The sequence below is a fragment of the Chinchilla lanigera genome, unplaced genomic scaffold, assembly GCF_000276665.1.
Source record: "Chinchilla lanigera isolate Chin_1 unplaced genomic scaffold, ChiLan1.0 scaffold00005, whole genome shotgun sequence".
Taxonomy (NCBI): domain Eukaryota; kingdom Metazoa; phylum Chordata; class Mammalia; order Rodentia; family Chinchillidae; genus Chinchilla; species Chinchilla lanigera.
In genome coordinates, this window is record NW_004955406.1 from 30641736 (window position 1) to 30667051 (window position 25316).

General features: G+C 33.2%; 1 protein-coding gene across 1 annotated transcript in view; it reads left to right on the top strand.

Moving 5' to 3' along the window:
• The window catches only part of Cdc73 (cell division cycle 73), a gene marked incomplete at its 5' end in the record, with an annotated part of 131894 nt that extends 107817 nt beyond the window's left edge, over nt 1–24077 (top strand). The window contains 4 exon segments of the mRNA XM_013521863.1: nt 11823–11984; nt 14583–14683; nt 19926–20067; nt 20922–24077. Of these exon segments, the coding sequence (XP_013377317.1) occupies nt 11823–11984; nt 14583–14683; nt 19926–20067; nt 20922–20958 (442 nt within the window).
• Between the last annotated feature and the right edge of the window lie 1239 nt (nt 24078–25316).

A 25316-nucleotide genomic window follows, 5' to 3' on the forward strand; every position in this document is an offset into this window, starting at 1 on the left:
CTCTCTCTCTCTCTCTCTCTCTCTCTCTCTCCACCCTCCTTTTTTGTTTGTTTGTTTGATTGGTTTTGTTTTCTTTTTTTCCCTTTTGGCATACCGGGGCTTGAGCCAGGGCTTCCAGCTGAGCTACATGCCCACCACCCCCTTTCTTATTTTGGGACAGGGTCTAGCTAAGTTTCCCAGGCCGGTCTCAAACCCGCCATCTTTTTGTCTTAGCCTGGAGAAAGTGCTGGGATTAAAGGCATGTGCAACTGCCTCCAGTATCCATTTCCTTTTTAAATGTATCCAGTTGCATTTGTATTCTATTTGTTCTAATTAATGTGCATCATAGTACTAGGTACAAAAAATCTTTCCCTCCTGGAACAGTTCCACGTTTGAAATTTAAATAGCTTACATGTTTTTCCAGCAGCACTTCTCTTTATATAAAACTTGAGATAGCACATGACTTTTAGAGATCACAACCAGGTGTTTTAGTCTTTATACCACTTCTTGTATTGGGTGTGATACATAGAAGAAAAAGTAGTAGTGTTACAATAGTTTTAAATAATCTTAATGTATACCCATTAGCAAGGTTTCAAGGGAGCCATAGTTAAGTGAATTTCAGAATGCTGCCAGGTTTATGAGATGTAGCATGGCAAACAATGAATGAGTTTTTCTTGGTAGATTTTTTCTTCCATCATACTGTATATTAAAATGGGGTTTTATGTCACATATTACATTAATCACTGCTAGGTGATGAAGGGTTTCAAGATAATTCCTCTGTCAGAATGCTTTTCATCATATAAAGGGAAAATGGAATACATTAAATTATGCAGTATTTGGAGACATTTTCTAACAGTAGTTAGAAAGGAGGTGAACTGTATTCTAACATTTTCATGGTGTTTGCTACTTTCTTATGGTACTTCTTAGAAGTGGTCAAATTATACAGTTGCATTGTGTGCCTGGTGATTTAATCTTGATGTTTGTTAGAGTTTGGGTGGTTGCCTGCTAATCTTAACATAGCTTTATTTGAAGAATTCCTGGATTGAAGGTCTGGTCTTGCAAAGTGATTTTTGTTATTGTTTTTGACATATGCTCCAAGAATGCCCAAAGCCTTAAGTTAATTTTTGTGTTAAATTCTCAACTTGAGAATTTCTGATCCACTAGGGTAGTATATATTCAAATTCAGATAAGAGCTGAGTGACAGTGGGGTTGGCCTTTGGGTGACAGATTATGTAGGGCCCTGTTTTTCCTCTTACTAGAGAACCAGATCAGGGTGAATGTGCTTCCTTGACTTTTAAAAGGGAACACCCCCCCGATTCATCTTTCCATTGATAGATGGCTCTCCTACAATTTTATTTCCGTGTGTGTGTGTGTGTGTGTGTGTGTAAACCAGTGCAAGCAAATACATACCACTTTTCTTCCTGCAGTATTAGTGTATTAGACTGCTTGTGTTTCATTTGTAGAAATGTGATGTTCTTCAGAACTTAGCTATGTATTTCAAATGTTTGTTATATTTTCATGTGTTTCTCCATATTTGTAATGAGAGGGGGTTTTATACTACCAGAGGTTTTACACTGCACTGTTGGAACTAGAAGTTTATAAGATACTTAATCTATTTTAGATATTGTGATGAGTCTGCCAGATGTATATTAATCTGTTAAGACAATGGCAAATTTCTTAATTCATGCTTTTTATATTTGAGTTACACCTGAGAATTAAAAGTACAAAATATTACAAAAAATACTTTCCCACTTAGCTATAAGTGCGTTATTTTGTTTTCTGATATGCTAAACACTAGATGTTTTTAATCTTTATCTAATCAGTCGTGCTGATGTCACAGCTATAAGATTCAGATTAATTTAGTGGTAACTCATTTGAGGAGGTTGCTGAGTTTGTTGTGTTTTTTCATTCAACAAACATTTGTAGTGCAGTAACCAAAAAACTACCAGCTATGAAGCTAAATATACTACAAATCTAGTCTTCTAAGGGTTTACATGCTAGTGGTGCTAGTTTGTTAGAAGTCCTTAATTAAAATGGATAAAAAAAAATTTGTTCTATCACTTAGTGTAAATACCGGTTTCAGTGCCTTACCGTTCATATTATATACGTCCTTTGATAATTTACGGACAGAAATCACATGTTGAAGATAGGTTTAGAATCAAATTAAACTTCAACAATTATAAGCTACTAAAAGTTTTATGTAGCACATCTCACAAGTTATATGGTGTCAGTGAGAACATACATAATAGTACTTTGTCTTTCGCCAAAAAGATAGTTGAACTGTGTTATTGTTCAGAATTTGGGACCTAAAAAAGAATGCTGAATGCATGTAGCTTGACTCTTATTCCTGAATGAAAGTATGGAGAGATAAAAGAACTCTATCAACTCTTTGACCTTTTATTTTAATTCTGCTAGTTAGTTGAAGAGCAGGAAAACAACTATCTCCTGAAGGTCAGCTTAGTAGCCTGACCCCTTAGGGACAGGCTAACATATTCAGATTAAGAAATTGAGTTTTATTCTGGGGTCTGGTAGTATGTGAGAGCCATCAAGAACAGCATAAATTCTACAAAACTGAACATCTTCAGTTCAGTGCTATAATAATGATAATATTTTATAACCTTCAAGGCCCAGTGTTGGACAGTTTTTTATTAAATATTTTCGGTGATAACTAGAAAAATACTTTTATTCAGCAACATAATTAATATCCAAAAATATGAATACTCAGATTTCTTTCTTGGTAGAGTAACAATGATAATTTTGTAGAAAGAAAGCAAAAGCAACTTCACCTCAAAAGAAAATCATACTTAAAATAATTTCTGACAGATTAAAAATGGGAAGCAAAGGAAGTTATAATACTTGCTGATTTCAGCTTTTTCTACATGCAGAGTTCACTGATAAAAAGTATCTAGAGTCCAGTTTCCTACACACTGTACCACACTGTCTTCTACTACCATAGATACTGTGAAATAAGAAGAAACTGTTCAAAAGAAAAAGGGAAATAGGGAGAAGCAAAGGAGAAGGAAAGGAAAGAAAAAAAGGAGAAAAGAAGGATAAAATGGGAACTGAGCTCTGTCAATGAGGAAGGGAAGGGATTGTGAAAAGAGGGATGGGAATGGGAAAAAAAGAGGAATCAAGATGCATCATGTACAGATACAAATTGCCTATAATGAATGTGGTCATTATGTATACCTAAATTTTACCAATAAACTTAAATTTTGAAAAAGTATTATTTTAAATAGGTTTCATTATAAAATATAACCAACTTGCCACACACACGTATATCTGTATATTTATTTTTTACTTTTTATTTTATTGGTACATTTTAAATATATATAACAGTAATAATCATCATAGGGAGTTTGTACCTAAACATGATATATCTTGCTTCTTTTTTCATCATCCCCTTTTATCTTCAAGGTTTAGTACTGTAGTTTTGAGTGATAATTTTCCATAATTTTTTCTCATGAACAATAAATATGGAAAGAAGGGATTTTTGTGAAGTTCTCATAGATGTGGGTCTTTTGAATGAACGTTCCACCAAATGAAGTTTCTCAAATAATTACAACTGGGTGAATAAGAAATGTGATTCTGATCCTGTACTTGAAATAGATTGACAGTATCAGTGAAATTACCAACCCCATGCAAAATGGATTATATTAACTACTTTGAAAAACTGTTTGTATGAGCATTCATGTATCTCCTTTTTATCTTCTAATCAATATGCAAACTTTTTATCTTTCATGATCTGTGAAATAAGGGCCTTTTATTTTCTGGTGAGCTGCTTAAATGATGGTTTCTGGTCTTCCAATCTATTTCTAATCTTTCCAACTAAATTGTAAATTCTTCAGAGATAGGGCTTTTTATTTTATTTATTGCAACATTGTTTAAAATGGTGTTAGCCTAGTAATGGTTATTAAGTAAATGTTTGAGGAAAGAAAAAGGAAGGAGGGAACGCATTGAGAAATTGGAGCTTGGAAGACTTGTATACTTGAAATTCAGTATTTGGGTTTTACTGTATTTAGTTTTTAAAGTGATAATTAACCACTCACCAGTCCAGTTATTTAAATATAGGATGATCAAAAGTAGCATATATTTTTGGTAATTTTTATAAGGTAATAGGAAATATAAAAATGACAGTTTAATCAAATTTATTCAGTCATGTTTCTGTGTATGGTATATCTTAAAACATTTAATACACAACACAACATTACCACCTGGACAGTAGTATCTAGTCTCTTTCCGAATTCTTTTTGGATTGCTGTTTTTCTTTGAATAACACGCTTCTCACTGTCATGTTGTGCTTTCCCTTTTATCTGTGGGTGGTATTATTTCAATAAAATGTCTACCCACTAAAGATAATGGTGAAGATGTCGATGGTGGACATCCTGGTTGGCGTTTTGTTATCTTGTGTTTTTCAATTACTTGGTCTGTTAGACCTAATCTAAATTTTAAATGCCTTTTTGAATCTCTTTGTTTTGAATATATAACAAATGAGTTCCATGTTTTTTGGTCCAGAAAGTACAAAATATTTTATAAGAATATTTTTCCTTTTTGATTATAACTTGTTAGATGTTGGTCAACTCTGTCAACACCACCCATAGAATTATAATCATTGACTACTATTGAAATTTTTTAATTTTGTTTTTTCTTTCATGTATTATGAATTTTTGTATTATGAATAGTTGACAATAAAGAGATGTCTTTTTTGGCTTTCCATTTCATAACACAGACTTTTCCTCTCTCCTGGCCTGTGTTTCTCCCTTTTTCAGTTTTTTCTTTTGCAGATCTTTCGGACTGCCTTCCTATTCTGTCTCAGTGTCCCAAATGTGTCCATTTTGTATTGTAAAAGAATATCATTGAGTTCTGGAGAAGTAAAAAAAAAAAAAATTGTAGATTATTTTTCATCAATAAATGCAAATTTGTAGATGAAAATACCAGGACTTACTAGATTTCACTAGAAACAAACATCAAAGTGAATACAACACTTTAAATAAAAAAGTATACGAAAAATAGTTGCTATAAAACAGACATACGAGTGTATCTCCTGCAAACAAAAGTGAATGACACTTGCCCAAGCAATGCTTGGGGTAGTCAGCATGTAAACAAATGTACTGCCATAGTGATGCTCAGGGTGAACTGTCAAATGGTTAATACCTTTATTTTTATATTTCTTTCTTAATATACAGTAGTCATATCTATACATGGAACTTGATTTTAGTTCCCATGAAATTTTGTTACACTTGGTATTATTTTTTTCATTTAACTGTTTTTGGATTAGATGACTACTCCACCCTTACTGGCATGGAACCCAGGGCCTTTGGCTATGTTCCCAACCCTTTTTATTTTCAGACAGGGTCTAGCTAAGTTACCAGGCTGGGCTTGAACTTGCAGTCTCCCTGACAGCCTCAGAGTGCTATGATTACAGGAATGCACACTACGTATAGCTACATCAGGTGATCTTTACTGCTCCTAACTCATTTTATTGGTTTGTGAAGTGGGTGTAAATCTACTTCCCAAAATTTGACCTAATTGATGGCTATTCATATTTTTATAAGTATATTTGACTGAAAAAATTTATAGTGTTTGTGAAATGTTAACAAATTCTACCTTCAGTTCTTCATTCTCCAAAACTTTGCAGTGTTCATCTTAATGTATTACAAACCTAAATTTATCGTTCAAAGAAATCACAAAGTAAATTTTAATGTCTTTCTCTTTACTACAGGAAGCCAAACAGTAAAAATAGACCACATTTTTAGGATAGATTCTGCCTAATTTTTCTTCCAAGTTTAAAACACTCCCTTCATTGTTTAACACCTCATTGCAGCTGACATCTCCCCTACTGTTTGAGTCAGCCGGAGGCTTTGCTGTGTAATTAGTGCATAATTGAAACCTCCTCCACACAATTATAGCACTGGCTGCAGCCCATAGTTCAGGTTGGCATTGATTTTGTTTGGTTTTATGTAAAATTGAAGATTCTTAAATTTTCTAGCCCTTCAGTAAGTAGATGAAACAAAAAAATAAAACTTCACTTAACCTTTAACATCCTGAGTAATGAAATTAAAGTCATATTGTGGGTATATTTTTTAAAATACATTTTACTGTTATAAACAAGATCTTGAGAAAAGTTTAATAGTATTATCAGGTTATTTTAAATAAACTGATTAGATGAAATGTAGTCTAGCCTTGATGGCAGTTTCACAGGGCAGAGTTCCAAAGAGGAGAGTGTGCTCACAGAGCATGTTCAGAAAGAACACGTAGGATTTCCCCTGTTGTTTACCAAATACTGTTCTGTATGAGCCTTTGAGGAAACTACAGTACTTGAGGCTTGGGAAATGACTACTGGGAAAGAAAACAGAATGGTTAGTGGAGTTTACACTTTGTTGAGAATGGTTCTTGTTTCCAGTAGTCATAGGCAGTACAGAATGGTATAGCCACTTTGGAAAACAGAATCTTCCCTCATCACATTGAAGATACTATTGTGCTGTCTTCAGGTTAACTTTGCTGATGATAGGTAAGCAGGTAGTGAGACAGCCTTTTGAAGAATATCTACTCTGTGTGGTTATTTAATTTTTATTATTATTTTTGGGCTTTTCTGAGACAGGGTCTCTATATAGTACAGGCTGGCCTTAAGCTGACTGTGTAGCCCACACTGGCCTCAAACTCCTCCTGCCTCAGCCTGTCAAGTGCTGGGATAACAGGCATGTGGTTATTTTAAAGATTGTTTAACCAGGGCTGGGGATATAGCTCAATGGTACAGCACCTGCCTGGCAAGTGCAAGGTCCTGAGTTCTATTCCCGGTATCCAAAAAAAAAAAAAAAAAAAAAATTATTTAACCTATATTTGCTGTACTTAGATGTGGACTTTTTTTATATATTGCTCTTGGGATTTGTTAGAATTAAATCTGTAAGTTGTTGGTTTTCATTGGTTTCTGAAAGGATTGGCCTTTTTCTATTTAATTATTCTTTGAGAACTTTTCTGTGGAAATTCTTCAAGCTTCAGGGGAATCTGAGCATATAATACTGGAAAGATTTGTTAAATAAGCACCTTGGAAGCATTACCAATCTTGTTTCACTTCAGATTTTCAGTTTGAGCTTTTCAACTCCTAGATATTATTGTTCTTGCTATAAATCCAGTTTTGATACACTTGATTTTATTTGCAATTGCTAGTTTAGGGGATAAGGTTGGGGTAGGAGGGAAAGAGAATGGTGAGTGGGCTTATTTCTGGTTTACTATTGTGTTGAACTTCGCCCCTTAGAGTCCCAATTTATGAGGAAAGCACTCTTTCAGGTTCCCTACATTGAGCAGGATTTGTGCTTTGTTACCTAGAAACCTAGTAAAAGGTAAAAAAACAAAGCTCAGATTTAATTGGTTTGCAAGTGCCTTCCATGGGTAGAAGTCAGAGGCATCATTTTAGGACTTTGAGTTCCCCTCTTTACTCAGTCTTTGACCAGACATTCTTTAGTCCTTGCAGCTCACTCAGACATGCCTTTAAGATTTTTTAAAATACTTTATTAATTATTTTTAGTTCTTTCCTTTGGAAGTGTCAGCTCAGTCATTTAAGGAGTCTGCCATGTTATCATACCAGAAACAGAATAAAACACATAGTTTTTAAAGGTCATAATTTCTTAATGTTGACCCATGCCAGTGCTTCTTAAATGTTGTTTAAGATGTATATAGAAATATAGTGGTCATGATTCCTGAGTGAAAGTCAGAGACCTTATAAATTTTAAATTATACAGTTTTGTCTGAATAATTATTCTCAGACTGATGTTTCAGTTGTGTCGGTGTTTGAGCATATGCTGAATGCAGAGCAGCAAGCTAGTTGACATGAATGCCATATCTGAGGGACTGGCTCTGCCTTCACAAAACCTAGGGTCCAGTAGAAAGGTAACGGGTTATGTAAATTATTGTAATAAAAACAGTTATGAAATTGTATATTACCTTGAATAAGGAAGAGAAATTCATAGTGAAATAAATATAGTTTAAATTTAGAATAAATAAGTGATTAAATACATCTTTAGAGTTATTAAAAGTTTGGTAAGTGAGAAAACCAAAATTATGTCATCTTATTTAAATGTCAGCTGCATTGTCCCTCTGGGTTGCAAGGTTATAAAGTTGACAGCAATATAATATTTCCTATCAGTGGGCCAGAACTGATTTGTTTGAACTTCTTCTGTAAGGAGAGGCATAGAAATGAAACACTGTTGTGTACTATTTTAAGACCTATTTTGAATTTGAAAGGCTTATTTCTGCCCTATTTTGTTTAGCTCTCTATATTCTTTTCCATCTGACCATTGCTGTCAGTAGGCTTGTGTTTTTAAGCAAAGGGCAGAGTTTAAGTGGAACAGCATAATACATTGGTAATTGACCTATTATAGCTAAATACCAGTAGTGCTGTAACATACAGCATTTTGGTCATATCCTTTGTACAACTGGCTGGAGTTTTATATAGTTTATTGATTCTAAGATAGTCATTTATTTTTCATGATTTAATTTCCCTAAAATTGGAATGTCTTACAATTGATGATGTCTTAGTGTTGCTGAGACTAGAGGGCAGTCCTGCTATAGCTTTTCACAGTTCCAGAAATATTCTCATTATTTCTAGCAAAAGATTTGTATCTATAATATGTTAGGAGTTCCTGTATATCATTATTAAAAAGACAGTCCAATTAAAAGTGAGGAAAAATGTAGACACATCACAAAAGAAGATACACAAATGGCCAATAATCATATGAAGAGAAACTATTTTACACTCATCAGAGAGGCTGAAGTTTAAAAGAATATACAGCTGTCATGCATTTTTAGTGGAAGTATAAAATGATAAAACCGCTTTGGAAAACTTTCAGCAGCTTTATAAAGTTAAACATGTGCATGACCCTCTAGTTCCTCTCAGAGGTGTTCATATAACAGACATGAAAGCATATATTCATAAAACCACTTACAGGAGAGTGTTTTGTATTAGCTTTATTTACCACAGTTCACATTTGGGAACCACTTTTGTATACACTATTTGTACCTTGCCCCCAAATTTTGTATTTCGATACCTAATCACCAGTGCAATGGCATTGCAAAGGGGAATTTGGAAGGTGGTTTGGTCATGAGAACTTTGCTCTTGGAAGTGGGATTAGTGCCCTTATGAAATAGATCTTGCCCTTTATCTCTAGAGAACATGGTGGAAAACTGTCTAACTGAACTACTGAGTAGGCTCTTACTAGCCTACTAATGCACCAGCATCTTGATCTTGGATTTCCATTTAAGCTTCCCAGTTTATGGTATTTTTGTTGCAGCATCCCAGATAGACTGAGATACTCAAATATTCACTGGCAGGAGAATGGATAAGCAACTTGCATTTATTTTCCTACCATACAATTCTACTCAGTAGAAGAGAATGAACTGCTGATACGCTCTCAGTGTAGATGAATACCAGAAAATTCAAATTGATTGAAAGAACCCAAGTACAAAGGAATAATATCCATAAGAATCTATGTGAAAGAATTCCCAGGACAGGCAAAAGTAATATGTGGTGATGGGAAGCAGAGCAGTGCTTGCCTTTTGGAGGGAAGGGTACTGAGGATCGACTGATTAAAAGGTTCAGAAATACACTGAAATGAAACGTTGGAGCATAAATTAGATGTTTGTGGATTCCTCCATGTCAGAGGATTCAGCTCAATTCTGTATTTCTTTGTAAAATAATAACTTAAGTATTTTATGGTATCTTAGAAAGGAAAATACCAGCTGACAAGCTTTGGTTAATTGAAAACTGTGTGAGTGACTTTAGCCTTCATACAGTACTTAGAACATTCAATGTGTAACCATGCAGATGCTGTATAACTTATATTTTAGGCATCAGAAGTTGAATTAGGCGTTTAATAGTCTTTTTTATTAGTTGGGTATTACAATAGGTCTCTTTTTTTGTATTTGTAATTAGTTTCATTTTTAAAATTAATAAAAAAACAAAAACAATAAAAATGATACAGAATTTCAAAATAAGATGATAGGAAATTAACAATGGTTATTATATTGTTATTTTCAAAGTAATGGTTCAGATTATCAGATAATGTCATGCAAAATTAATCGAATTAATATAAGTGCTAACTGTTTCTTTCAATGAACTAAAACAAGTGGTATGGGGGAAAGGAGAAAAGAAGGGGGAAAAATATATATATATATATATGTATGTATATATACACACACACACAAGACAGCTGACATCTCTTGTTTGTAATTTATTCATTACTGTTAAAGTTTGTATTTTCTTTTTTTGAGACAAGGGTCTCGTTGCGCAATTCAGGCTGGTCTTGAGCTCACTTTGTGGCCCGGACTGGTCTTGAACTCATAATGATCCTCCTGCCTCTCTGGTGCTGGGATAATTACAGGTGTGCACCGCCACACCCAGCCTAAAGTTTGTAATTTTGAACTTCCAAATCATAATACGGATATGGGTAACTTTGTATTTTCTCACCCTATTTCAGAAGCCAGAAGAGAACAGTGCAGCATTATATTTAGAAATTTATATATTACCATGTAGGTATAGGTTGATTGAGATAAATTAAAAAGGAAAACATCTTGGCAGTGAGATCTGTGTCTGGAATATAGGTTTAAGAAGTCAGGGATTCAAAAAAATAAAAAATAAAAAAAAAAGTCAGGGATTCAACTACATGTATGTGTAGCTTACAAGCTAATGGATTACCCATATTGTTCACTTACAATGTTAATGTGACTTTGTATTAGAATTCATTTTCTAACAATGCATAAATATTCAGTTTTTAAAATAGTGTGTTTTATTGTTCAAAGTAGTAGTAGTATATTTCACATTTACTGTTGAACTTCTTTGATAAGAAAACCAAAATAGAGAGCAAATGATTATCTGGGGAAAATTTTGGAATGATATGGAAATCTTAACTTTTTCTTAACTTAGATGTGAAATGGCTATAAGAACAGGCAACTCAATAGTTTGATACTATCACTATCATAATGTACTAAAACCATTTACTACAAAATACACTAGTCTGTGATGGCTCATATTTGCAGTATTGGAATTTTTCAGTGAACTCTAAGTACATGCTCTCATACATGGGCTTTGCCCTTTTACCTTTCATCTCTCCTAAACTTTACAAGCAGAATGATACTGAAATGCATTGATAGTATATTGACCCATCTAGTTAGAGGAGCTAGATCATAACAAATACAATATGCTAATTCACTTTTGATTATGTATATTTAGAAAACGACCATTTTAAAATCCTGACAGTAGCTCTCCAGGATCCTACATTATTTTCGGAAATATCTCTTGGAGGTGCAGTGGAGATATTATGGTAGTAGATTTACTAAAATAAACTGTTGGCATATACAGATTTCTGTCCTCTAAAATCTTCAAAGCCACTCTGAAGTTTGATGAGATTTTTCTAATTTTACTGAAGCACAAAAACTGAAAAGTATTATGTGCAGTGCAGGATAGGCTAAGTCACTCATTTAAGAGGCCTGTGCAGCCACAACAGTGACTTCCTTTCAGATGACTTTTTGATTTTTAATTTTCCTTTTCTCATAAAGTTTTCCTCTAATAACATTTCAGAAGTCAAGATTTAGTGTGGAAAATGCTAAGGACTAGTTACATGAAGATAAATTACGTGTTGATACACACCTACAAACACTAAAACTATGGACCATGTTTGTCTTTTGGCAGTTAAAGGAAAGATCTAAGCATTATGATTTGCAGTTGCAGAGCAGTTTTATTTAAAAATAAACTTTTTTAGTTTGACACTTTAAAATTATTTCAAAATATATTTTCTCAGTTGTATCACATTGAATATATTTGACGCTTTGTTATCTGTATTTTTCCGAAGATTTGTCCCATCAGATGAAAAGAAGAAACAAGGTTGTCAGCGAGAAAATGAAACTCTGATACAGAGAAGAAAAGATCAGATGCAACCAGGAGGCACTGCAATTAGTGTTACTGTACCTTACAGAGTAGTAGACCAGCCCCTTAAACTTATGCCTCAAGACTGGTAAATCTAAATTTTTTTTTACCATTCATATTTCTTGTGTGTATTATTGATTTTTAAAAATTTGTCTGAACAAGTATTAGGGTTTATCAAGGGTTATACATAGGAACTGTCTTTGAAAACTGTTAATGTTTATAGGTACAATTTGATCATTAATGTTGTTAACATTCTAGTAATACCTAAATAAATAGCCAAACTTTATTTCTAAGAAATATTCTAACTTCTATTTCTAGAAAATCTCATACTGTAGAAAATTGTGTACTTTCTCATTTATTCTGGATCAGCTTTTAAGAGGGTAGAACAAATATGAAAGCCTAACATTGTTTTATGGTCTTCTATTTTAGATTTTTTATTTGGAGAATTTAGGTTTTCTAGTAAGAAATGTTAAGGGATGGCATAGTTATTTTTATTGTGTAAGAATAATTTACCAAAAAGAATAACATCATCAGCTATTTTATCATTATATAATTATTTTATTGTATTAAAATGTTTAGCAAAGTATTAACTGCTTATAACACATGGTACTTAGAAAATCAAACACAAGAATTTTCAGAAATTTTTATTAATCTAGGATGGACCAAAAAGTTGAAGTCTGAGAGTTTCTTTCTGTTGTAGAGAATGCAGACATAATGCATTAGATAAAATATGTATTTGAAGTAATTATTAGTTTTCAGACATTAGGAAATGAAGCCATTGAGAATATTAGTATGACAAAAATTTATGAAAGAATACAGGATTCTTTGTGTTCAAGTCCCAGTACCCCTGCAAAAGAAAAGAGAAAGAATACAAGATTTTTTATTATAATTCCAATACCTAACAGATACCTTAAGTAATATCTAAAATGAGTAAAATGAGAATGTTAGATATTCAGCTTAAAACCAAGTGAAAAAAACTATACCATTTGATTTATGTATTTGAAGGATATCATTATAGGTAGAAAATGATAATGCAGACAATGTATATAAATGCCATTAGTGTGCTATAAAATCTTGCTGACATGTATTAGCATCTCTAGCCATTATCATAGTTTAGTATTAATTTTTCCTTACATTCTTTTCATTATTCTTTCACAAATTCGTGGAGATAGGGTAGCATTTGTATCATTTTGCTCCCATTAGAATCTGGATGATCTCTGTGCAACAGATTCCCTTTATGTTTAGCAAGAACCCTGCTTTTTCACTTACTGTAAGATTTAAATTACACTGTAAAATTTAGGGATTATTTACTACAGTGCTCCATTACTAAGGGTGGTTTTGGCAATTTGGAGTACATTTCCCATGAAAGGGGAAAAATTTCTTAAGATTTAATTCTAACCCAAGAAATCTTGAACACGGTAAGAACTTTAAAGTTGTGTTTTTCACAGCAGCTTTAGTAGTTGCTGGAGGTCTTTTACGTGAATAGAAGGTAATGCCAGTTTAATGTTCTGTTGGATGTATGGAATTTTCATGTAAGGTCGTGATTATCTAAGTGAGATCTGCATACTTATGGACATTTCCAAGACATTTCAGGGAGTTACAAGGTTCCGTAGTATTACTGAGGTAACTAACTATTCACTTAAAATTGGAACAATACCGTATCTTGTGTCCAAGAGTTATGTTTATTCTCCTCTTTCCATCCCTTCCTTCCCTGTTCCCTTTCCTTCCCTTTCTGTCTGTTGGCTGTTTTTTGTAATATACCTGTACACATATTTCCTCATCTGTAAAATGGGAGGATAATAGCACCTTAGAGATTGCTTTAAAGATTCATTGTGTTAGCGTGAGTATTGTGTAAAGTGCCTAAAACAGCACTGGCACACAGTAAATGCTTACCGTAAATACTAATGTTAACCATTGTTCTTGAGGTCCTGTTCCCACTTCAGCTGTAGGGTTAAATTGTTTCTAGCAGTACTTTGTATACTTTCTCATTGAATTAAATATTATGCAAAATAATGAAGTATAAAAGCCTAGAAAGAGTTATGTTCTTCCTTGGAAAACTGGTTTGAGTGATGGGGAAAATGAGTTGCTTTAAAACACAAATTAACTTACAGCATTTAGGGTGAATGATATAGTTGTATAATAATTGAAAAAATTATATAAATTAAAATGGTTTTATACTAGATTTCTGAGTATTCAGAAGAACTGAAAAATAATGCCCAGAGTTTCATAAAATAGTTGGTGAATTACTATAACTTAATCTTTCACTTAATGCAAAATATTTAGGATGCATTTGAATGTTAAATTACTTTTTTTAAAGCCATCTCTTTCAGTTAGCTGATCAACTATTGTTCCATATTGCAATTAAAAGTCAAGCCCCTAAACCTTTCAATAGAAAAGGCTGCAAAAATCACATAAGACTATTGTGTGTGTCATTTATATTTGAAAAATTTAGTTTCAGAAAACAGATACATGGAAAGTATGGTAATGATTAGTGTGCTGTAATGGTAATGTATTGTAATCTTACAATAATGTATTTACTATATTTGTCTCACTAGGAGGGCTGGTGATGAAACTATATCAAATGAATATTAATTATGACACTTTTGTTTTGGGTTTTACTGTAACTAAAGCTCAAGTTTGAGATACTCTTCTTCTCTCTCTCTCCCCTGCCCGCTTTTACTTGTAGGGACAGAGTTGTAGCAGTTTTTGTGCAAGGTCCTGCTTGGCAGTTCAAAGGCTGGCCATGGCTTTTGCCTGATGGATCACCAGTTGACATATTTGCTAAAAGTAAGATTCTCTCTATATTTACTGCTTATCTAATATAGAAATGTTACTTAAGAGAACCATGTGTGACTTTGCATATATGATGAATATATTAAAGGATTTCATTAATATATTAGGTCTTAAGCACTTGTGAAATATTTGTAAAGCATTTTTATACATTAATGTTTTGCCCAGCCTCCAACATTTTTTTTTCTCCAACATTAATAATTACTTTTTAACTCACTTAAAAATCAATAATTGTTGCCTGTTCATTCCTTTTTATTAAAATTGATAAGTAGTTTTTAAATGGACGGTTTTGTTCACCAGAACTGTGTAGCAATAATTTTAAATGGCCTGTGATGTATATCAGCTGACCCCATCTTCTGGAATGATTGCAGTATGATGGGCTTTTTCGTTTTCATTTACATTTCCACTGAATTGGTTCGTCTTTAGAGTCTTTCTGTGATCATCTTGTTTGAACTTGTTATCACCTCCTCTCAAATACTCTCAAAGCTGTTTAGCCCCTGCCCACCATTTTATTTTCTTGATAGGACTTATTGTTGCTGGATACTATCTAATTCTTATATCTTTACTATAAGTCTTCCCTGCTTAGAATGTAAATTCCACCCCAGGAAACACCCTCTCTGCTTTATTTACTCTGTGCTACTAGCACAGAGGAGTGTCCTGCATGGGAGCCTTTCAGTAAATATCTCCTGAATGGATTACTTCATGCAGATTATATATTTTAACTAAATATATATTGGTATAATTAATAGAATAAAATAGATTAATATACCCAGTTTGCTGGAGTATTTCAGCTCCTATTTTTTTTTTTTGTTTTTCTCCGGTACCGGGAACCGAACTCACGACCTTGCGCTTGCCAGGCAGGCGCTTTGCCGCTGAGCTAAATCCCCAGCCCCTTCAGCTCCTATTGAATTGGAGCACCAATTTAGAATGGTAGCATTAGTAGAATTATTTTTAAAAATTATTCTCATGAAACAAGGATGTTTATTAGAAATGACACTTCCAGCTATTATGAATGTAGATTTCACTACTGTGCAATTCATGCTTTTTAGTAACCTGTTTGCTCATTTTTTATTAATACATGGTTGTAGTACATTATGGTCACATTCTATGTGGAGAGTTGGTACATGTACATGATATGTTTTAATTTTCTTTTTTTTAATCCCTTTCCATTCCTCTCCTATCTCTTGGTTCCCTTCCCATATGCAAAAGATCTATCTCACTACTTCATATTTGTCTATCTTTTATTTTGCCCTTACTTACATTTTATATATCTTATGTAAGAGAAACCATGCAGTATTTAAGCTGTGTGTCTGATTTATTTCATTTAACGTCATAATCTCAAGATACCACCATTTTCCTACATATGATCAAGTTTCTCTTTCTTTATGACGGAGTAGTACTCCATTGTGTATAAATACCACATTTTCTGTATCCATTCATCTTTAGATGTAGCTATTGTGAATTGTGCTGCTAGAAACTTTGATGTGGCTATATCAGTATAATATAAAACCTTTATCTCTTTCAGGAAGATAAACTAGGGGGGCATAGCTGAGTTGAATGGAATTTCTTGTTTTAGTTTTTTGAGGAACCTTCATACTGATTTCCATAATGGCTGTACTAGTTTACATTCTTACCAACAGTGTAGAAGGGATTCCTCTCCTCCCCGCCCCCAGCCTCAACCAGCATTTGTTATCTGATCTTGATGATGGCCATTCTTTCTAGAGTAAGGTGGAATCTCTGTGTTGTTTTAATTTGCATTTCTCTAATGGGCAATTGAACATTTTTTTCTTGTATTTATTGGCCATTTCATTCTTTTTCTGAGAAATGTCTGTTCATTTCAGCTGCCCATTTTTTGATTGGTCTTTTATTGGGGGTGTGTCTAATTTTCTTGAGTTCTTTATAGTATGTTCTAGACATTAGTTCTCTGTCCAAGGAATAGCAGCTAAAATTTTTCTCCTACTTTGTGGATTATCTCTTCACTCTGTTGGTTGTTTGCTTTGCTATACAGAAAGTTTTTAATTGGCTAGGATCCCATTTGTTGATTCTTCGTGTCATTTCTTGTGCAATGGTGCTGTGAATCTCTTATATTGATGTACTTAGTATTGAAGGAGGAGGAGATCAGCTATGGAAATTTAGAGATAATCAGCCTTGTTTTACCAGCTTTTAGACGTGCACTCCCTAAGTGATTAACATGCCTATGTGCAGAACTGAGCAAGGATCTGACCCAACAAATACAAAATGAATTTCCAGCTTTGTTCTGCTTTTAGTTGCCTAATGGGATCTGTAAGCCCCAGTGGTGAGTCACTTTTTTTTAAAATAGTAAAAGCAGCTTTTAAGTCCCTAACTCCCTGAGGACAAAATACAAATCATCCTTTTAATGAACAACAGGTTAAGGGCCTAAGAGTTTGTTCTCTGTCTCTGTGGTGGTCTCTGTCAGTGCCGGCATTCTTCATGAAACTGTCCAGGCTTGAAAAGTTTTTATCCTTTGTTGTTCTCCTAATTTATTTTTAAAAACAAATGTTACTCACCTGATAGCTCTTTGTTATTTCTGATTAATGCTCATTATAGAGTAATGCTTACAGAGTTGGTAAATAATTAAATACTATATATAGGGAGAATGGGATTCTTAATGAAAGCAAAATGTCAGTGAAAGAAAATGGCCTGTGTTTTACATACTTACTTCCTTATTGAGTAGTCTTGTAACAGAAATGATTAGAATGTCTTCAAAATGGTAATATTCTCAGAATGTTACACGGTTCAAATTGTTACTTTTCCAAAATCAGGAATTGATCTCAAAATCAATTGAGAATTGTAACAATAATCACTGTTTTTCTCCCACGAATTGTTCTTTCTCTTTAACCTTCCTTCTCTATGGGTTCCTCTGCCACCATTTTAAAATGTCCTTTTATCCTCCACTTTAAACCACAAAATAAAGCCTTTACCTTTGGTCTTATCCTTTCTCTCTAGCTACTTCTCTTTTTCCTTTTTGAAAAGAATTGTCTCTCTGACTCACTTTCTGTTCAGTTCTCAGTTAGCTATAGCTTCTGTCTTTTTCTCTCACAAACTGTTCACACCAAAGTCACCAGTGGTCCTGGTACTGGGTACTTTTAACTTATCAGAATTTGACTGTTATTTTTTTCTTTTAAAAATACTGTTTTTCAAATACATGCTAATACACCAGCAAGTATTCCATAAGTAGCTATCGCGACAGGCATGGTGGTGCACGCTTATAATCCCAGCATTCTGTAATCCCAGCACTCAGCAGGTAGAGGCAGGAAGATTGTCACAGCAAGATCAAAGCCAGCCTGGGCTCCGTGGTGAGCTCAAGATCAGCCTGAACTACATAGAGAGATCCTGTCTCAAAAAAAGAAGGAAAAGCAAAAGAACATTTTACAGTCTTTTGTTGTTACTGTTGTTTAGAAACCCCTCATAAAATGATAGCAAAAATCATATGCTAGTAAAAAACTTAAAAATTGAGGGAAAAAGCTGAACATTTATATATGTACATGCACAGCAGAGCTGTATTGTTAACAGACATATTGCAGATATGATAATAAACTTGGGATAATTCAAGTGGATTGTTAGGGTTAGAGAAAGATTTTAAGTTTATTATCTGCTGCCCCAAACCTAGTTAGCCTTTACAAGTGCAAATTATACCATTTTACCTTCTTGCTTTAAGCTGGCTCACTATAACATCTGGATTGAAATTCACATTTCTTACTTAAAAGCCATTGCCTACAAAAACATTTCACATTTTTCATAGGCCATTTTAAGCTTGCTGTCATCAGTGCCTTGTGGCATCCCTTCCTTCTACCTGAAATCTTCCCCTAGCTCTGCAAGACAAGGTTTTCCATTGTTGACTTCTAGGTCGCCTCTTCTAGAGACCCTCCCCAAACACTAAAATATCTAAAGTAACTCCTCACACTTACTATTTTACCTCCTTAGCCACTTTACTTTTCTACAGTGACATTTATACTGTATGAATATTGCATATTTATCTCAAGTGGTTCTTAGTATATAAACTCTCTGTAGTGGTGGTGGTGTGTTTGTCTTGGTCGCTGCTCTATCCTTAGTGCCTAGAATAGTTCATGATGTACAGTCGATACTTGCTGAATATTAGATATATTTTTTATTGTAAAGTCTTTTTACCTCTTCATTGGGTTTTTCTTTTTACTAGCTCCCATTAGTTCTCATTTCCTAATCTTCCTCTTGCCATTCATGTGTCTTCTATCCAAATAAATCTCCTTTATTGTCTAGATTATTAAGTTGTGGCAAACTCTGCTAATATTTTGTGGGATTCTCTGTGTCACTTAATTAAAAATCTGTACATTTTAGTATGTCCTGCAAGCCTGACACTGCTTTGAACTCTGTAAATTTATTTCTTAACCTTTGCCTCTATTTCTAGAGGCCCTCCCCAAAACTCCTCACTTTTCACTGTGCAGTTCTGTTACATTTCTGTATTTCCTAGACTGAAGCCTATCTTCTTTGAGCATGCTCCTCTTGTTCACTTTTGTTCTTGACTTCTTATTTGTCCTTTAGGTCTTAAGTCATAAGTCTTTAGGTCTTCAGCCTGAATTTGTGGTCTGTATCAGTAGGGACAAACCTATGGCACGTGTGCCACAGCAGGCTGTTTGTCTTTTATTATTTTGTATTTGTTCTTTTCTGTCTGGGTGTGGTGGCATATACCTATAATCACAGCACTCAGGAGGCTGAGGCAGGAGGATTGTTGTGAGTTTAAGGCCAGCCTGGGCTACTTAGTGAATTCACTATCAACTTGACTACGTAGCAAGGCCCTGTCTCAAAAAACCAAAATAATAAAGAAATAAATGGTTCTCTTCTTATTATCCCTAACTAAACCACATGCACTTTATAATACCTTATTTTTCTCTTTTTTGTGTGGTGGGTGTTTTCCAGGACTGGGAATTGAACTCACGACCTGTGCTGTTGAGCTAAATCCCCAGCCCCCTTATTTTTCATTTCATTCTATAGTGCCAGCATGTATAAACTCTCACTGAATGTTTGTTGAATTAAATATTTTTGATGATACTACAGTGCTTCTACTTCAAAGATAACTTTGATTATACTGTGTCTTCATTTGGTAGAAAGAGATATCTTTTTTTTTTTGCTTTTTTTAGTTTCCGGTTGATATCTGTGTTGGATACATATTTTTACTTATAAAAATATTGTCATAATTTTGATTATGAGTAAAAATATTATTTTTTCCCTGTTCTCCACGTAGTTAAAGCCTTCCATCTCAAGTATGATGAAGTTCGTCTAGATCCAAATGTTCAGAAGTGGGATGTAACAGTATTAGAACTCAGCTATCACAAACGTCATTTGGATAGACCAGTTTTCTTACGGTTTTGGGAAACACTGGATAGGTAATTCTGATTCTAAAATATACCTACCTGTGTTTATTGAAATAATTTTCTTATCTTCTTAACTTTTAAGGACCTTCTAACTGCAAATAATGTTTTCCAGTTCTCTTCACCATTGTCTAATTTGATGTTGACCTATAACAGATAATAAATATCTTTGATATATTGGATATAGAAATAGATGGAGTAAAGGTTTGTAGCCTGTTAGAAAAAACTGAACCCTGAGTCAGAAGGTGCGTGTTAGTCTTGCTTTTGTGATCTGTCTCTAATGCAGTGTCACCTTTTTTAACCTCATTTCCTATCCGTCCTTATGTTTTACAAACACTGAAACTCTGACCCTGGATTTATTTGGGTTATATGAAGCTTGTGAAAGGAATTTAATTTTTAAATTTATTTTCATTTCTAGTATAAATGGAATTCTTAAATCCTTTACAGTAATAACAGCTTTGTAATTGTCAAATGTAAGACTAGCACATGATCATAATTAATACTGAATTTATTGTTCTCTTTGAGATGCTCCTTAAAAATCTGTAACTTTCTTAGAATTCTCTTACAGGAATTTATAGGTTTCCTCAAAGTCAGACGCAATCAGGGTGATCTAATGTGATTATAACTGACAGTATGTTAAGGAGAAACATTCACTTTTCTAGCGGAAGCTCATAGGATATAGAATTTAATAAAAGGAATATTTTCTTCTTGCTTACTTTAGAAGTTCTTTGTTTTCAAAGGTTACAGTTTTTTAGAAAATAAAACATTTTGCTTCACTGTCAAGTTTGAAAAAATGTCAACTTTTACATGTAATCTAAAAATTTTTAAATTCTATAATCATTGTAACCTATTATAATATTGCTTTTCAGGTACATGGTAAAGCATAAATCCCACTTGAGATTCTGAATGATTTGGTTCCTTCATTTCTGAAAGTCAGAATTAAGAAGCGTGGATATCCATACCTTGATCTAAGACTGAGACTCAAGCTTTATGAATTTATCAAGAACTTAACAAATGAAGAAGGTTGCAGATCAGTCTTTTCTAAGACCTTATTTGATGCTTTGTGCTTCAAAGGGATGATGCCTGTCATCCATATAAGCAAACTTTTTGGCTTACAACTATTTTTTTAATATTAGCCTTCTAGTCTGTATTGGAAATTGTATATTTTGATAGAAGTTTTTTCTCTATTGGTTAAATTAGCATTGGTTAAATTTTGTTTCTTTAGAAATGAATACAGGTTATAAATGTGTGTATATTTAGAGGTTATGAGGCTTCCTAAGCCATCTTTGCTTCTGATTTTTCACTGCTCTATAATTTCTTTTACTGAAAATTCTGTGTTAAAGTGATATTAAATTTTAGACGGTGGAACTTCAAAAACCATGCAAAAGGATGTGACTATTTTGAATGAATCAGATTCCCAATGTGTATGTATACTATGTCCAGACTTTTTATTTAAAAAGAAATAATGAAAAACCAAGAACAATTTTTCACCTTTGGTTGAACTTTTCAAGACTTCTTTACTTAAAAGTGAATACATTTAATGAATGTACATTCTTCTCATTGACTTTGGTGATTTTAAATCTTAGAATGATCTATTTCTATGGGGGTATCTTTCCACTTGAAAAATCTCAAAACAGATTAAAAACATAATAGGCTGTAGTAATTTTTGTTTTGGGAGCTGGAATATGACTTGGGAGAAATGTATTAGGCCGATTACAGTATAACTTTTAACTTCTTTAGCTTTTCTCATAAGTCCTCTTTCGATTCTTATCTATATGGTATAGGGTTTTGAGGGTTCTGTTTCTAGGCATGTCAGTTTTTGACTTTTTATCTTCCATTTTCCCTAAATATTGGTAAACTCGCAGGCACCAAAGAACACATTTGCTTAAGTGTCTGAACAGAAACAAGAGAAGAACGTTGGTATTTTTATGTGTGTATTCAATATGGTATAAAATATAAAACCTATATTTTAACTTAGTAAAATATTTTACTACTTCTCTACTTTAGACAGAGTGTTGCAACCAAGGTAAAGTGAATAACCATTTTTCTTGAGTTTTGATTCCACCTTCTATTTCTTAAAAGCTACTGGGAACAGTTACTCCCAAAATTGTTTTTCTCCTCAGAATTGTTGATAACTTTTGTGTTACGTCATTTTCCCCCCAGTGATTCTCTTAAACATACTTTTCTTTTTTATAAATATATAGTTTTTTCTTCTCTACTAAGCTGATACCACTAGTCTCTTTTTCGAATTTAATGCTGTCATAAAAATGAGAAGCAATTATTATTTATTTTTTAAGAAACCACAAAAGTTCATACCAATAATAAATAGAAAAGCTATTTACTCAGATGGAATTCAAAGGCTTTTGCAGGAAAAAAAAAGCAGTCAACGTTTTAAATTTTTAGATTTTAGTTTATTTATAAGCTTGGAACAGATTTGGGCCTCATCTTCCCCACTTCTTTGTATCCCCTCTACATGAAGCTAAAAGGAAACTCAGTTTGTTTATATTAGGATTTTTCAGCATATGAATTTGTCCTCAAAATAAATTATGTGTCATGTAAACTTTCTCTATGATACAGTCAAGGACTAGAATCTGTAATATTTTAATGTAAGATGTTAAGACTACTATAAGTGGACATGAACTACTTTTTCCATAAAGATTTTTGGTATTTATACGTGAAATTTACTTGATAACAGAACATGGTTAAATTTTACTTTGAACAAGGTTTATTTTTCTATTTTGAATTTGCCTTATGTATATTCAAAGGCTTCTGGAAATACTGTGTGGAACATTCAGAAAAGTACAAATATGCTATACCATGTATTTTAAAATCCAACCCTTAGTCTGTACTTGTTTCTTTTATTTTAAATTTTGAACAGCTTGATCCCTTAATTAGGTACATGTAATTAATTTTATAATGAGTAACACTAAAAAAAATCCTCCACTAACCAAAAATCAAAACAAAACTCTCAGCCAATCACTTTTCATTCTTCTATGATAGAGTCCTATGGTAGCACCTAAGACAGTGCCTTGCACATAGCAGGCACTAAGTAAATATTAATATGGCACAAATGAATGATGTATTTTCAGTGTAACTGGTTTCTTACAAGCATGGCTTCAGTATTCTTGATCTTGGAGTTTGAGAATATGGAACCTCAGGGGATGAAGAGGCGCATAGATAATGTAATGGAAATGAGGTACACATTATCAACTCAACTTACCCATAAGTTACTGTTAATGGAAGACACCTTTGTTTTCTTTACCTTTAAAGAAAGGTTCTATTTCTTTGCTCCTTGGATCCTTCTGAGTCAAATAACAAAAGAAACTTGTCAGTTTCAATCAGCAGTTCTCAGCCCTTACTACACACAGTCATTTGGGGAGTTTTGAAAAATATCTGTGACTGAATCTTCATTCTCGTTTAAATTGTCTGGGATAAAACCGGTCATCAGTATTTTTCAGAACTTCTCTGGGTAATTTGAATGTGTAGGAAAGAATGAGAATCACAGATTCTATATACTGAGAACAATTACCAGTATTAAATAATTGTATTTCCTCTTTCTCCTTCTGTCTTGTGTGTGTGAGACCACCCTTTGCACCAGGCCATCCCCATTATGGTGGTATTGGTCTGTATTCCCAAATGACAAATTCAAGTCTTATTTATTTAATATAGAAGGAGTATTTTGCTGTTTAATATTTAAACAATGTTTAATATATTTCATTATTGACTAGTGTTATAGCTTATGGTTTGTTTCCCATGTGTCGTGTCCTTTACTAACTCTGTTTTTAGCAACAGCACAACAAATCCATACAGTAATAATTTATGAGTAAAGTCTGTTTTTATGGTGGAAAGAAGTATTAATTTCTTATCTGCCATGCAAAGTGAGGTACAGTTTGATTATGGAGAAACGTACTTTTTAATTGGTCTACACAGAAAAGTAAATTACTTAAATAAGATTCATGATCTAATAAACATCAAAGGAAATATTTTTCCTAAATAAAAATTTTGTGACACCTAACAAAATTAAAGTGATGACAGTGTTCTTTATTGGAGGGTGGGAAGGGAGTATTTGTTGAATTAATGTCCTATATAAAATTCTTTAAGACTTACCAGTATATTTTATAATCTTACAAATGTAATAATTACAAACGCTGGTCAAGATTAATGGCTAGAGAGGCACTTTTCCACTGAGGGACACTTTTAGACCTAAACTTTGTTGTGAAATTACTTGCTTAAATACAAAATTATAACTAGAGAAGCTTTTGAGTTTTTGTTTCTGATTTTTCAGAGAAATTTATTAAAGCTTTCACATACACATAACATACACACACAAAGGTACATCTGGTTAAAATTCATTTAGACTGCTAACGAGAAATAGTTTGCAGTTTAAGAGTTGTAGAAATTTGTTTTCAAATGAAAAGTTAGTGGCTGCTATTTTGCTTTAAAAACATGAAAATTAAATGTAATTACATTAGTATTACTAGACTGAATTTCTGCTATATATTCACTTGTTTGAGAGTCATAGGGCGATCCACATAATATATTAACTTTAGAAATGAAAGGGAGAAAAAATTGAATTTGACTTCAGAATTACATTAGGATCTTTGAAATGCCATGTTCTGTATATTTGGACATGTTCATGGTCATGTTAGGAACTATATTGATCCCAGCATTATTTCAATATTTATATTGGTGTAGTAACTAAGGAAAAGTTGAAAATGTAGATAATACTTTGAGGTCATGGATTGTGTTTAGGTTTGTGTTTTAGGTAGTGTTTATAAGAGTATTTTGAAAATTATAAATAAGTGCCATTTACTAAAATGCAATATGCATTTTTATATGAGTAAAACTAATGAAATAAAACTAGCTTTATTGCCAAAAATTCAAAAAGTGAGGTGGTAGTATTTCAAATTTAAAATTCTCCTCTTTTTTTTTTTTGGCCAATTAATTCCTTTTTCTAGGCAATTAAAAACTACTGGAAGCAACTATGCCTCTGTTTACCTATTGTGGTTAATCAGATAATGCATTTCCTTTCACAAGTATAGCAGCTGTCATTGATTGCATAACCACTGGCTGGTACTGTTTCTCAATCAAAGTGATTTTTGAATAGAGCTTAGGTTTGGCCCACTGTGTGACCTGTTAGTGTGCTACTTATTTTAATTCCATTTTGGTGGGTTTTTAAAATTCAGTTTTAATTTTAAATACAATTTTTGCAGTACTTTACATTAAGAATCTTGGGGACATTTCCACCCTAAATAAAGTGTATG